This window comes from Lissotriton vulgaris, chromosome 5, assembly GCF_964263255.1.
Source record: "Lissotriton vulgaris chromosome 5, aLisVul1.2, whole genome shotgun sequence".
Classification (NCBI taxonomy): Eukaryota; Metazoa; Chordata; class Amphibia; order Caudata; family Salamandridae; genus Lissotriton; species Lissotriton vulgaris.
The window spans coordinates 1,595,738,161-1,595,751,470 of record NC_141693.1 but is presented as its reverse complement, the minus strand read 5'-3'; the positions used below and the strand labels follow the sequence as shown (position 1 = coordinate 1,595,751,470).

At 44.6% G+C, this 13,310-nt stretch overlaps 1 protein-coding gene across 1 annotated transcript in view; it reads left to right on the top strand.

The window, feature by feature from the left end:
* The window catches only part of IPO4 (importin 4), a 2,281,504-nt gene that overhangs the window by 1,068,333 nt on the left and 1,199,861 nt on the right, over positions 1 to 13,310 (top strand). Inside the window, exon 14 of the mRNA XM_086923725.1 lies at positions 12,906 to 13,035. Coding sequence (XP_086779851.1) covers positions 12,906 to 13,035 — 130 coding nt within the window. The remainder of the gene's footprint in view (positions 1 to 12,905; positions 13,036 to 13,310) is intronic.

The window sequence follows — 13,310 nt, the reverse complement described above, 5'->3', positions numbered from 1 at the left end:
TGGAAATATGTCCTCCGTATTTTTGCCATATGTTAATTTATCCGGCTGTGCAGTCAGTTTATGATTCCTCGGGCTGAGTGCCCTTGTCACTGCCAATGATTGGACACTGTGATGTACATATGCAGTAAGGAGAGCAAAAAGTTTTCATTTCGTCATATGTAAGTTCCCAATGTTAGTTCGATTATTGGATTCCCTTCGGCATGTTTGAAGAATGCATTTGTTCAGAGGTGGAAATAGAGTTCTTCGCTCTCGTTCAATCCAATCGGTTGTCTTGTTTTAAAACGCATGATTAGTCTTGATTCTAATCTTCTTAGATTTTGTTTTTTGTTACCACCACGTTCATGTTGCTGTATTGCTGCCAAACCAAAAAAGTGGGTGTCCTTCCACGTTTTGTTGGTATGGGTTGCTATGTGTTTGGCCATAGCATATGTAGAGTCTTTGTTCTGTATTGCACGGATGTGCTCCAACATTCTTTTCTTTAAGGTGCAGGTGGTACTTCCGATGTATTGCTTTCCACAATAGCATTGTAGCATATAGATAGGCTGTGGGGTTTTAGGTTTAAACCTATAATAACTGATACAACCCCACTGAAAGAAAAATAGCCCTCACCAGTGAAAACATATAAACACTGAAAAAACACCTGCACAACCACAAACTAAATGCCATTCAAAGAAAGGAAAAAGAAAGTGAAAGAGTCATTTTGTTCTTACTGAAGGGGTCAATAAAATGTAACTTTGTTATACAAGCTAGTAGTAAGAAAGACTGGCTAATATTATTCTGCTTGAGTTTTGCTCTTTACTACTAAAATATTGTTTCTTCTTCCTTTAGCTTTTTTCAGTTTTATGGCCTTTGGTCTAAAGATGCAGGGTTTAGTTTCACATTTTAGGTTTAGTTTAATTATTTTATAAACTGTAGAGAATCATGACATATCAAACTCACATTTGATATTTTGGCTGCATTTGATTCTTTCACTGATAGGTAAAACGGCTAGTTTCATACAAATCTTTCCTAATATGTGTCATCACATTTACTCACAGAGAATGGGTAAAAACCCTTAATACATCAGACCATAGTTTCTAGTGGGACAGTATTGATAGTAAGTGAATTGCCAACACCTCAGGCTTTAAACATTAAATGCAAGGTATAGTGACAAGTATATATATCACCAAGCATCTGAGATAGTGGTGAAAGCGTGACACCAGACTTTTGGGAAACATGGAACGCAGTGTCACTTGTTATGCTCTGCAAAAGGGGTTCTTTCCAAGTTCAACAAAGATTAGAGTGATATTGTTTGTATTTGTAATGAATCAGCTACGTATATAAAAAATGTATGTGATGACCTGTCAAAATTGATACCCGAGCTGAAGTGATTCCCTGTAGGAGATCCTTGCCACTTGTTAGATGGTATGCTGAAAGCATCTTTACAATCTTCAGAGTTAATGAGGGATGCTATTGACTTTTTAGTCCATTCTGGTGCACTGTTTTCTTATGCCCAGGAACTAAAATGCAAATATTTATCAATTTGTGCTTTATGTGGCATCAAAGAAAGAGTCATCCCAACTGTGTACCTTAGCTGACGGTTCTCAGCCCAAGGGGCTATGAATGCTGAGAGGGCCTTTTCACAGAAGTTTGGACCTCATATACGCTATACGTACACTGTCTATATACCATGTTTTTTCAGTGCGGAAAGCAAGCAATGATAAAAGCAAAACATTCCATAAACACCGTATAAACGCTTTTTCTGTTGTTTTTAGTGGCGTGAAAATGTGTAACCACTGATAACAACTGTTTTTTAAGATATTGAAAACACTGAAAAAACCCCACCAGAATTTACCAAAAATAGAAACTGAAAACAGGACAGCCTACATATAGACTACAAAGCTGGTTTCACATGTGATGTGTTCTCTAATAATGTAAGTCTTGCCTTCGGGATCATTGATTGTTTTCATGTTTTTTCCTATCTTGCAGGCTTTGCAGGTACTGCAACTTACAAAACCTTTCTTCTTTTCCGTAAGCCAGTTGGTCATTTTCTTCTCTTCATAATGGCTATGTACCAGATGGTCCGCAAGATTTGGAGCTCTTCTATAGGTCATTAGTGGTCTTTCTCCTATGTTTTTGCCTATATCAGGGTCTTTCTGTATCAGATGCCAGTACTTGCTTAATATCTTGCGTAATTTATGGCATTCCTTGCTATATGTGACAATCATCCTTGGGGGATTGGTCTTAGTTTGATCCTCGGTCAGATCCATACCTAGTGATTTAGGTAATAGTGTTTCCGCTCTGGTTTTCGTTCTGGCTTTTATTTCTCCCTGGATGATGTCTTCGTGCTTGTAGCCGCGTTGTAAGAATCTTTTTTTGGTGTCATCTAAATTTCTTTCCATTTCTTTTTCTTCCGAACAATTTCTCCGCATTCTTAATAGTTCACCATACGGGATGCTTTTCTTCAATTTTTCAGGATGAAAGCTTCGTCCGTGCAGAATACTATTTGTGGCTGTTTTTTTCCTGAAAGTTGTAGTGTGTATTTGGTTGTTTTGAACATATACTTTTGTGTCCAGGAATTCCACTTCTTTGTTGCTTATGTTATAGGTGAATCTTAAGCCAACTGTATTGTTGTTGAGTTCTTCGAAGAAAATTAGAAATTCAGATCTCGTTCCTTTCCATAGCAGGAAGAGATCATCAATGTAGCGTAACCATAACGCTACATTGGCCATATGGTGGTCGTTTTCTTCTCTCCAAGCTATACTCCTCTCCCACCACCCCATCATGAGGTTAGCATAGCTTGGAGAGAAGGAAACTCCCATTGCGGTACCGCACTTTTGCATGTAGACCTTTTTGTTAAAAAGGAAAACATTGTTGTATAGACAAATTCTGATCATGTCTATGAGCATTTTGGAATGATCTCGTTCTGTGATTGGTCGCTGCATTAGGAAATAGAGTACTGCTTTGATGCCTATCTCATGTTCTATTGATGTATACAACGGGATGACATCTATGGTCACTAGCATGTACGTGGGTTGCCATTGGGTATCCATCAAGATACGCAAAAAATCCCCAGTGTCTTTGGTGTACGAACTGAGAGTAGGTACTATCGGGGCAAGGAAATGATCGACATATTCTGACATGTGTTCATATAGACTGCCACAACTGGAGATGATCGGTCTCCCTGGGGGCTTGTTCAGAGTCTTGTGGATCTTGGGAAGAAAGTATATAGTTGGTGTGATGGGATGCTCCACCATTAGGAATTTCTTTTCTTCCTCGGTTATTAGTCCTTTTTCTTTCCAACTGTGTAGTTTCATTCCCAGCTCAGTTTTGAGTCTTGGTGTTGGGTCATGGGTTAGACATATATAGTTTTTGGTGTCGCATAGTTGTCGCATGGCCTCTTCCACATAGTCCACTTTCTCCATAATTACTATATTTCCACCCTTGTCGGCTGGTTTGATCTCAATTGTGTTGTTGTCTTTCAGGGTTTTTAATGCCAAACGTTCTGATTTTGATAGGTTTTCTTTGTTGATGTTTTACGTTTGTTTCATTTCCTCTAGATCAGCCAACACTAAATCATAAAAGGTGTCAATTTTGTTCCCAGGGTTTAAGATGGGGCAGAATTTTGATTTATTTTTGAATTCTGTCGGTCTTCTTTTGTCGGTTGTTACTTCCATTTCTTGTAGTATTTGTGTATCTGTCACTGCAGAGGCCTCTGTTTGGTTGGCTAGTTCGTACGCCGTGCGTAGACATGGAATCTCATTGGTTGCAAACTCGTTTACTTTGTCTATGGAGTCTGGATTAGTCATGCTTGTTGTTGTTGGTTGTCGTGTCTGGTGTGAGTTTGGTGAAGTGTTTTTGAAGTTTTAGTTTTCTCACATATTTGTAGAGATCGATTTTGGTATCCACGATATCCTGATGCATCTCCGGACAGAAGGACAGACCTTTATTCAGAAGTCTGCGTTCGTCTTCAGATGGTGTGTATCTTGAAAGATTCATTATAAGGTCAGGTGGCTTTTTATCAGTTGGGTTTTTATTATTTATTTTTTGGAAGGTTTGCGATTCCGCAAGTTGTATCCACTTTTTTTTGTTGTGCCTTCCTCTCCTTGTTTTTCGTTTCGTCCTCTTGACTGATAAGTACCCCTTGCCATTGGTCTTGATGTTTGGTTTCTGTTTCTGTTTCTTCCCCTTGGCGCCAGTTGTTCCTGGTATACCAGGGTCAGTTCGTCTAAAAAAGAGAGCCTACGGAGGTTTCTGTTTGTACGTTGCTCTCCCTCACTGATCTCTGATTCAGGTTCGCTGGATGATGGTGTGGTAGTTGGTTCACCTGGTGTTTTCCATTGTTGTTTGAATATATCATATTTTTTGGCAAATGTTAGAATTGTGCCGAATTCATAATCGTCCTCGTCTCTACGGAATTTTCTTTGTTTACGTAATTGTACCTCCTCCTCATGTTTGTCTAGGTTTTTCTCCATGTCCATACGCAATTTTTTGACAGCTACGTGGGCCTCGCTGCACACGTTTGCAAGACACTATTGCCTGGACAGTCCAGTCCGGAGGGATGGCTACTTTGGCCGTTCCGTCCTCCAGGACTTTCTGGTGTGATTATTGGTTCGCAGACCCACCACCACGGGGATGGTATTGCTGGGGTATCTATTCTAAGGTAAGGAATCTATCACTAACGTGTCTCTTTCAGATGCACAAATTACTACTTGTGTAACGATATATCTGTTAGAGACATTAGTTAGTGATAGATTCCTTACCGACCCACCCATCCTCCCCGTTCTGCGAACCGATATCTAGGGTTAAGGTCATCCCCTTTCAGGGCCCTAGTTTCTTGGCACCAGTGTTGGTTTTTGTCATGGCTCTGCGCTTCTGGCGCGGAAAAGCTGTGGTAAAGAACTGACGTTAGCACACGGAGGCGGCGTCTAAGTACTCCGTCATCACGGCGCCGACGACTGACGCGGAGCCGCAGACGACGCCTACCGACACGCAAGGGTACTGCTACGCAAAACTTTCCGGTTCCAGTCTGACGCCTGGGGATATTCTATTCTAAGGTAAGGAATCTATCACTAACTAATGTCTCTTACAGATGTATCATTACACAAGTAGTAACGTGTGCGTTAGTACATCAATTGCAGCACGAAAATGACTGTGTGCCTTTGCAAGTCTCTTTTAGGGTTGTAATATTGCATTGACTTGAGCCCCAAACTGCCATCTTCACATAGAACCTTTTCAAAAGAAGTCCCAAATGCAATAGGTGCAAATCCAAGGTTCATTTGATGATCATGTTACAATAACATGTATGAACTAAAAGAAACAGTAAGTTATAGGTTCCATACCTTAGAATTAGCCCCAGGCGTCAGACTGGATCTGGATAGTTTTTTCATCCGCATTACCTCTGTGCGTCGGAAGGTGGCGTCTGTCGACTCCGTGTCTGTTGGCGTCGCGATCGCTGGGATGACGTTGCCGTAGCTACTTAAACGTGCCCTTGCGCGCTGACGTCAGTTCTGTACACAACTTTCCTCACCAGAAACGCAGAGCCATGCAAGACGCTGACAACTGGTGCACAAAACTAGGGCCCTAAAGGGATGTCCTTATCCCTAGAAATCAGTTCGTAAAACGGGGAGGAAGGGTGGGGCGGTAAGGAATCTATAACTGACCTATGTTTCTTTCAGATATATAGTTACTGAAGGTAAGTAACTTGTTCATCTGAAAGAAACAATTGGTTATAGATTCCTTACCTTAGAATAGATACCCCAGCAATACCAACCCTGGAGGTGTCTGCAAACCAAGATCATGCCAGAAAATCCTGGAGAACAGAACGGCCAATAAAGCTGTCTCTCCGAAATTGGCTGTCTAGGCAGTAGTGTTTCGTAAACGTGTGCAGCGATGCCCATGTAGCTGCATGACTTATGTTGTGCAGAGGGACTCCTCGTCCTAAAGCAGTAGTGGCTGCCGTCGCCCTGGTGGAATGGGCGTGTAGCCCCACTGGAGGCTCCTTTTTAGCTAGAGAATAGCAGGCTTTAATACACAAAACAACCCATCTAGACATGGTCTGCCTGTGTACTGCCCGACTTTTATTGGCGCCCACGTAGCCAACAAAGAGTTGATCATCCACCTGGAACTGTTTTGTGCGATCCAGGTAAAAGTAAAGCGCACGTTTTGGGGCCAGACGGTAGAGCCTCCCTTCCTCCTTTGAAGGAAGCGGAGGCGGAAAGAAGGTGGGCAAAGTGATGGTTTGCCCGATGTGAAAGGAGGTGACCATCTTTGACAGAAAGGATGGACGAGTTCTTAGGACAGCCTTTTCCGGATGTACAGCCAGAAAATGAGGTTTGGATGAAAGAGCCTGGAGCTTGCTCACTCTTCTAGCAGATGTGATTCCTACAAGGAATGTTGTCTTAAGAGTTAAAAGACGTAAAGGACAATTGTGAAGCGGCTCAAAGGGAGCGCACATCAGATCGGTCAAGACCAAATTCAAGTTCCACTGAGGGATTACGAAAGGAATACGAGGAAAAAGAGGAGTAATGCCTTTAAAGAAACGATTTATAACTGGGGACTTGAAGAGAGAAGGCCTGGCAGGAAGTATTAGAAAGGTGGAAATAGCCAAGAGATAGCCCTTGATAGTGCCCAGAGCAGAGCCCTGCTGGGCCAAAGAAAGGGGGAACAAGAGAACCTTGGAGAGGGGAGCAGGAAAGGTGATCCACAGCCTTTGCGGCGCACCATGCCAGAAATGTGTTCCATCGGAAGGCGTATACCGTTTTAGTGTAGGGACGCCTGGCTGCCAAGATTACATCACAGATTTCCGTAGGCAAGTCAAATGACCTCAACTGCCCCCGCTCAATCTCCTTTCAAGGAGGTGAAGGATGGACCGGTTCGGGTGGAGGACCGTCCCCTGCTGCTGCAACAGAAGATCCTCCCGAAGAGGCAGTCGGATCGGAGGATCGATGCCCATGTTGGTAGCTCGGTTACCAGACTCATCGTGCCTAATCCGGCGCCACAAAAATGACTTGGGCCCGGTCTCACTTGATCTTCAGTACTCTGGACAGAAGTGGTATAGGCGGAAAGGCGTACAACAGACTGCAACTCCACTCGTGACGAATAGCGTCGCCTAGCGAGTGCAGCCTTGGAAATTCCAACGCGCAGAATTGTGCTTTCACTTCAATGGCGAATAGATCTAACCAAGGCTCTCCACACTGCTGAAAGAAACCTTGCACCACCTCCAAGTGAAGACTCCATTCGCGATCCATCATGCACCTGCAACTGAGTTTGTCCGCCCTGGCGTTCAGAGAACTTGCCAGGTGTTGAACCACCAGGGATAGTCCCTGATGATACAGCCATGTCCAGTGGCGGAGGGCCTCTTGACATAGGGTCCACAACTCCACCCCTCCTTGTTTGTTGCAGTACCACATGGCGGTGATCTTGTCCGTGAACACCTGCACTAGTGTTCCCCGGACAGAGGGAAGGAATACATTCAGTGCAAGATGGATCGCCCGCAGCTCCAGAAGGTTGATGTGGAGCCCAGACTCCGCGGGAGAACAGAGGCCACTGATCCCCGCCTCTCCCATGTGGCCGACACATCCCAGAAGTGATGCGTCGGTCACCATCATGAATTCTGGCTGAGGAATGGAGAGAGATCTGCCGTTGACCCAATGCTGGTTCGTGAGCGACCAGTGCAATTGGTGTGCAGTGCCCTCTGACATCTGGACGCTATCGGACAGATTCACCTGTGTTTGGCCCACTGGAACTTAAAGTCTCACTGCAGAGCCCGTATATGTCACCTGGCATAATCCACTAGCAGGATGCAGGATGCCATCAGGCCCAGCAGCCGCAGGGTCATCCTGACCGAAACCCGGCATAAGGGCTGAAAGATCAGAATCCTAGCCCGAATATCGTGGACTCCCTGCTCAGGAGGATAGACCCGAAACCGCGTCATGTGCAGAACTGCTCCGATGAAGAGTAGCTTCTGCGAGGGAATGAGGTGCAACTTGGGCATGTTGATGGAGAACCCCAGCGAATGCTAGAGGTCGGCCGTAGTCTGGTGGTGGGATATGACTGCCTGGGGCGAGCCCGCCTTTAACAACCAGTTGTCGATATAGGAGACGACTGGAATCTCTGATCTGCGCAGGTGAGCTGCGACCACGGCCATTACTTTTGTGAACACCCGAGGGGTGCTGCTAAGGCCGAAGGGGAGCACGGTAAACTGAAAATGCTCGTGGCCTACCATGAACCGCAAGTTGCGGTGGTGTGCTGGCAGGATGAGAATGTGAAAATAGGTGTCCTGCAGCAAGTCCAGCTCTACCATCCAGTATCCAGGGTTGAGGACAGACGAGACCTGAACTAACGTCAACATTTTGAACTTCTCCTCTCATAGGAAGCAATTGACGCTCCTGAGGTCCAAGATAGGACACAGGCCCTTGTCCTTCTTGGGTATCAGAAAGTAGTGGGCATAACAACCACGACCTACTTCTGGGACAGGAAGGCACTCAATGTCTCCCTTGGCCAAGAGAGAGACAATTTCCTGCTGGAGAAGGCCCAGGTGATCCTGCGACATGCGATTGTACCGAGGTGGCATGGCTGGAGGGGTAGTCTAGAAGGGGAGGGAGTACCCCCTTCGGACTATCTGCAAAACCTACCTGTCCGACGTGATGGTGCACCAGTGGGGGAGGAGATGGCGGATCTTGCTGCCCACCAGCAATTGATGAACTAACAACCAAGGGCCTTGACTCACCTCAGTAAGGCAGTCTATATATATCAAAAAACCGAAACAAGTGCCAGTACTGAGCCCAACTAAGCTAAATAACTTTTACCAAGAGACTAGAAACATCAATTTTTAGTCCTGTAATGGATTGAATCCGTCAAAATTAATTTTTATTTTCAAATTTTCAAGAACAAAAAACGAACAAGACATTATTTTAAATATGTGCGACAGCAACATTAAATGTGAAAAAATAGAAAAAACAGACGTGGATACACAAATGACAGTGCAATAAAATTCTATATATACACCCTCCTTCACATTCGTGACCTGACTCAAAACCTGATACAATTCACTCTTGCATACCCACGCACACAAACAGACTCAAAGATCAGTGGTGCAAAAACGTTCTACACAATCAAAAATAGAAAATTGGACCTGCGTGATGAATTGACAAAATCTTAACGTTGTTACCAATATAGAATATGTGGCAGGCCTAAAAATGATTAACCATATCAACCTGCCTATAACAAATTTTCAATTCTGCTTTTATGATGGAAAATTAAAAAAAAAACATTTTTTATATATTCACAACTAGATTATAACACAGGCCACAACAAAAAAGGTAGACGCATTTCAAACCGGACCCTTTGTCCGGTTCTCATCAGGACCAGAAGAACACCTGAAAGAGGATCCAAGGAAAATCCTTAAGATTATGGACTAATTCAAAGAATAAAAATAAGCATCAGGCACCGCCTAGAAGCCTCCTACCTTATTGAACATGTGGCTTCAGTCCATTCAAAAAGATGTATGTATCTGTTAAAACACAACCACATACACAAGGCTAGTGACTACCCCTCTGTCCATTCTCGTCAGTCTCTGCTTGAATCCTCGTTGAGGGCCAACCCCTTAGATGTAAAATTTACCTCAATGGACTCAGTGGAGAGAGTAATGTGTGTCCAGCTGTAGTTTGGGCTGTCGGCGAGACCCACCACAGGCACCTTCAAGGGAATTCTGGGACTCGTGATTTCAAACAGTTTCTATAAAAATGAAAGGCATCATGGTATGACTCAGAGTGTAATAGCAAAATGTCAACGGACTGGGTGACCGTAAATAACGGGCTCCGGACTTACTTTCCACTAAAGAGGTGCGTCCAGGGTTGCTGGAGAAGGATGCATGGGGAGCCTCCAATGCTTCCAAAAAAGTCCTGCGTGCGAAAAAACGTCTCCTTCCATTGTCTGGTCACAACAGGAACAGGTCTCACATCCGTGATGACCTTTGACTGGTTGTAGACATAGTAGGCTTCGTAGTGTTCCATCCTTTTTTTTTTTTTGGGTAAAGCTGCATGAGTCACAAGATTAGCGATACTTTTCTCTTTCTTAAAAGCAAAAAGAGGTGGTTTTTGTAGGCTGGTATCGAGATTTTTAATCAGATGCCAATTTTGATGGATGATCCTTTTCAGTTGATTTGCATTTGGGCAAAATGTCGTCACACAGACAATTCTCTCTAGTGGTTGTTTAGCTCTTTTTTCCAACGAGGTTTCACGAGGTGTCCACCATGCTCGACGTAACGCATGTTTAAACTATTTCTTCAGCAATCGAAAGGCGTGGAAGGTCGGACTAGGAAGCAGATTGTGGGGTTGGGGGTTGGTGGACTGGCCCGCTCGCTGGCCCCCAGAACCATGGCAGTGGTTCCTACCCGCATGATGGTGGTGCAGCTTGCGCCAGCCTGTGGCCCTGGGTGTGACGTAGTGGGGCACCTAGTCAAGAACTTCCGGCACTTCTCCCTGCTCCCCTTCCCGGCAAAGGTCAACGAGAAAATCGTCAACATGCAACTGGCCCACCACCTGGAAGACAACAACATCTTGGACCCATCCCAGTCCGGATTCGGACGAAACCACAGCACTGAGACAGCCCTCATCGCCTCCACAGACTACATCAGGCGCCAACTAGACAACAGCGAAACATCGCCCTCATTCTCCTGGACCTGTCAGCCGCCTTCGACGCGGTCTGCAATCGCACTCTAAATACACACCTCCTAGACGCCGGAATCCAAGAGAAGGCTCTCGACTGGACCACGTCCTTCCTCACTGGCAGAACCCAGAGCGTCCGCCTCCCACCCTTCCGATCCGAAGCCACCGACATCATCTGCGACGTCCCCCAGGGCTCATCCCTCAGCCCAACGCTGTTCAACGTCTGCATGGCCTGCCTCGGACAAGTGGCCCGCCATCACAACCTCAACATCCTCTCCTATGCCGACGACACCCAGCTCCTCCTCTCCCTCACCAAGGACCCACACACCGCCAAAACCAACCTCCACGAGGGTATAAAGGCTGTCGCCGACTGGATGAGGAGCAGCCGTCTGAAGCTGAAGTCAGACAAGACGGAGGTCCTCACCCTCGGACCCACCCCCTCAGCCTGGGACGACTCCTGGTGGCCGACCACACTGGGAACAGCACCAACACCCACTGACCACGCACGCAAACTAGGTTTAATCCTCTACTCCTCCCTCTCCATGTCTAAGCAGGTCAACGCCGTCTCCTCCTCCTGCTACAACACCCTCAGTATGCTCCGCAGGATCTACAAGTGGATCCCAACCAAAACAAGAAGAACTGTGACACATGCCCTCGTCAGCAGCAGACTGGACTACGGCAACGCACTCTACGCAGGAATCCCAGCCAAACTCCTATGACGACTAAATGCACCCAAAATGCCTCCACCCGACTGATCGTCAACGAACCCCACCGCAACCACATCACCCCCACCTGGGAGACCTACATTGGCTCCCGTCGACAAGAGGATCACCTTCAAGCTCCTCACCCACGCACACAAAGCACTCCACAACGCCGGACCAGCCTACCTGAACAGCAGACTCCGCTTCCACACCCCACCTGCCTGCTCTGCTCTCCACCTAGAGAAACCTTTGGCAACTCTTGGCAAAAACTAAACCTATGCTAAAGACAACACTTACTACTTCCCTCGTACTGTACCGAGGTTAGGTACATTGGGGTAGGTGTATTTTAGAAGCACCAGTTGAGTATTTTAGCCTGTTATCTATGTATGTATTTTTATGTCATAGCACCAGACAATCCTATTACAGTATTATTTTAGTTTACTGTTTACGCTGTACGCATTATACTTTGCATTCTGTCTAACGATTGTAGCAGTTCTCCTCTCTTGCATGAGAAAGAAGACTGTTCAATAAACTCCTTTTTATAGAAACACCTGTCTCTCTTTCTATGCAACTATGTAGAAACGGAGCATGCACGATTGACTGAGTAAAATAGTTATCTATTGTTTCCATGACTCTGAAGATATGTTACGGTTCTTGGGGAAACAAAGTTGTCATGTTTATGCGGTTGTCAGAAACTAATCCCTCCTTGTGTATTCGAGCACGTTTCTAGTGACCTCTGAGCTATCTGGCACTCACAATTAAGTTTAGTATACTCGATAGAGACATACTGACCTCAGTCCTATGTCAAATCTATAGTGTATATTATTCCAATGCACAGAGCCTATTGGAATTATAGGAACTACACTACAGTGCTTCTTTAGGACAGGCGGTTCTGTGTTAGCTCATTTATTGTGTTGCGGCTTTTTGAATTTATTTACCCGCCATAAACTTCAAGTTTACTGTTTAGTACTGAAACCTGTGAATCTATGAAAGATCCAATACTGAAGGAGAAAATGTTTACCTGACTTTAACTGTAGTTCTCCAGGCTTTTGCAAATTCAAATGGATCCATCTTCCTCCTCAGTCCTTGCTCAGTTATTCATTACTTCTCATCCGTGTGCAATAAAACCTTAGGTATGGTGATCTCTGGGGGAAGTTGGGGTGCTTTGAGATAGTTTCTACTTGGTTGACTTTTTGTTCTTTTTAAATGATGTGAATCTGTTAATAATAAGGCCATGTTAAGTTTTCCAGGTTGCATTTAACATTGCGCTGGTCACTCTATCTATTGTGAGACTCCTATCTTGGTGATGGGGTTGATTCAAGCCTGTGAATACATGAATGATACTTGATAGCCACAGTTCTTTGTAAGTAAGGTTTGTCTTTCTTTTGTTGCATGGCAATTTCAGTCTTTAATATATACATTTTTTAGACAAGCTCACCCCTGAGAAAATAGGCGATAATTATAATATACTAGTGATTAACAAGTATTTATATGTTTGCCTAATATGACCCCTGATTATCTTACTGATGAACTGTGTTCTTATCTCTTTTATTAGCCGGATATCGTAACATTTTCTGATGAAATTATGCCACTTCTTCTGAACTACTTGACAGTCTTGGAACAGTCTCGCTCAGGACACCTCCCTAAGGCATACTATGCACTGGAGAATTTTGTGGAAAATCTAGGTGAGGCTGACCCTGCATTAAATGGAGGAGAAAGAGAAGTGGGATAAACCCTGGAAAGGCCAAACAAACTCGTGGCACTTTGTCAAACTGTATTCTGGAAGTCATAAGCAGTGAATAGTTTTTCCCATGCCCTGATCCAGGAAACTTTGAAAAATACTAACAAATATGCTGTTGTTGCAACCAAATTATAATTCTTTCAAGTCGCTAGTTTAGAAAATCACTAACCAACATTTAACAAACCATTTTACAGGTAACATTAAAGAAAAAGATGTCAT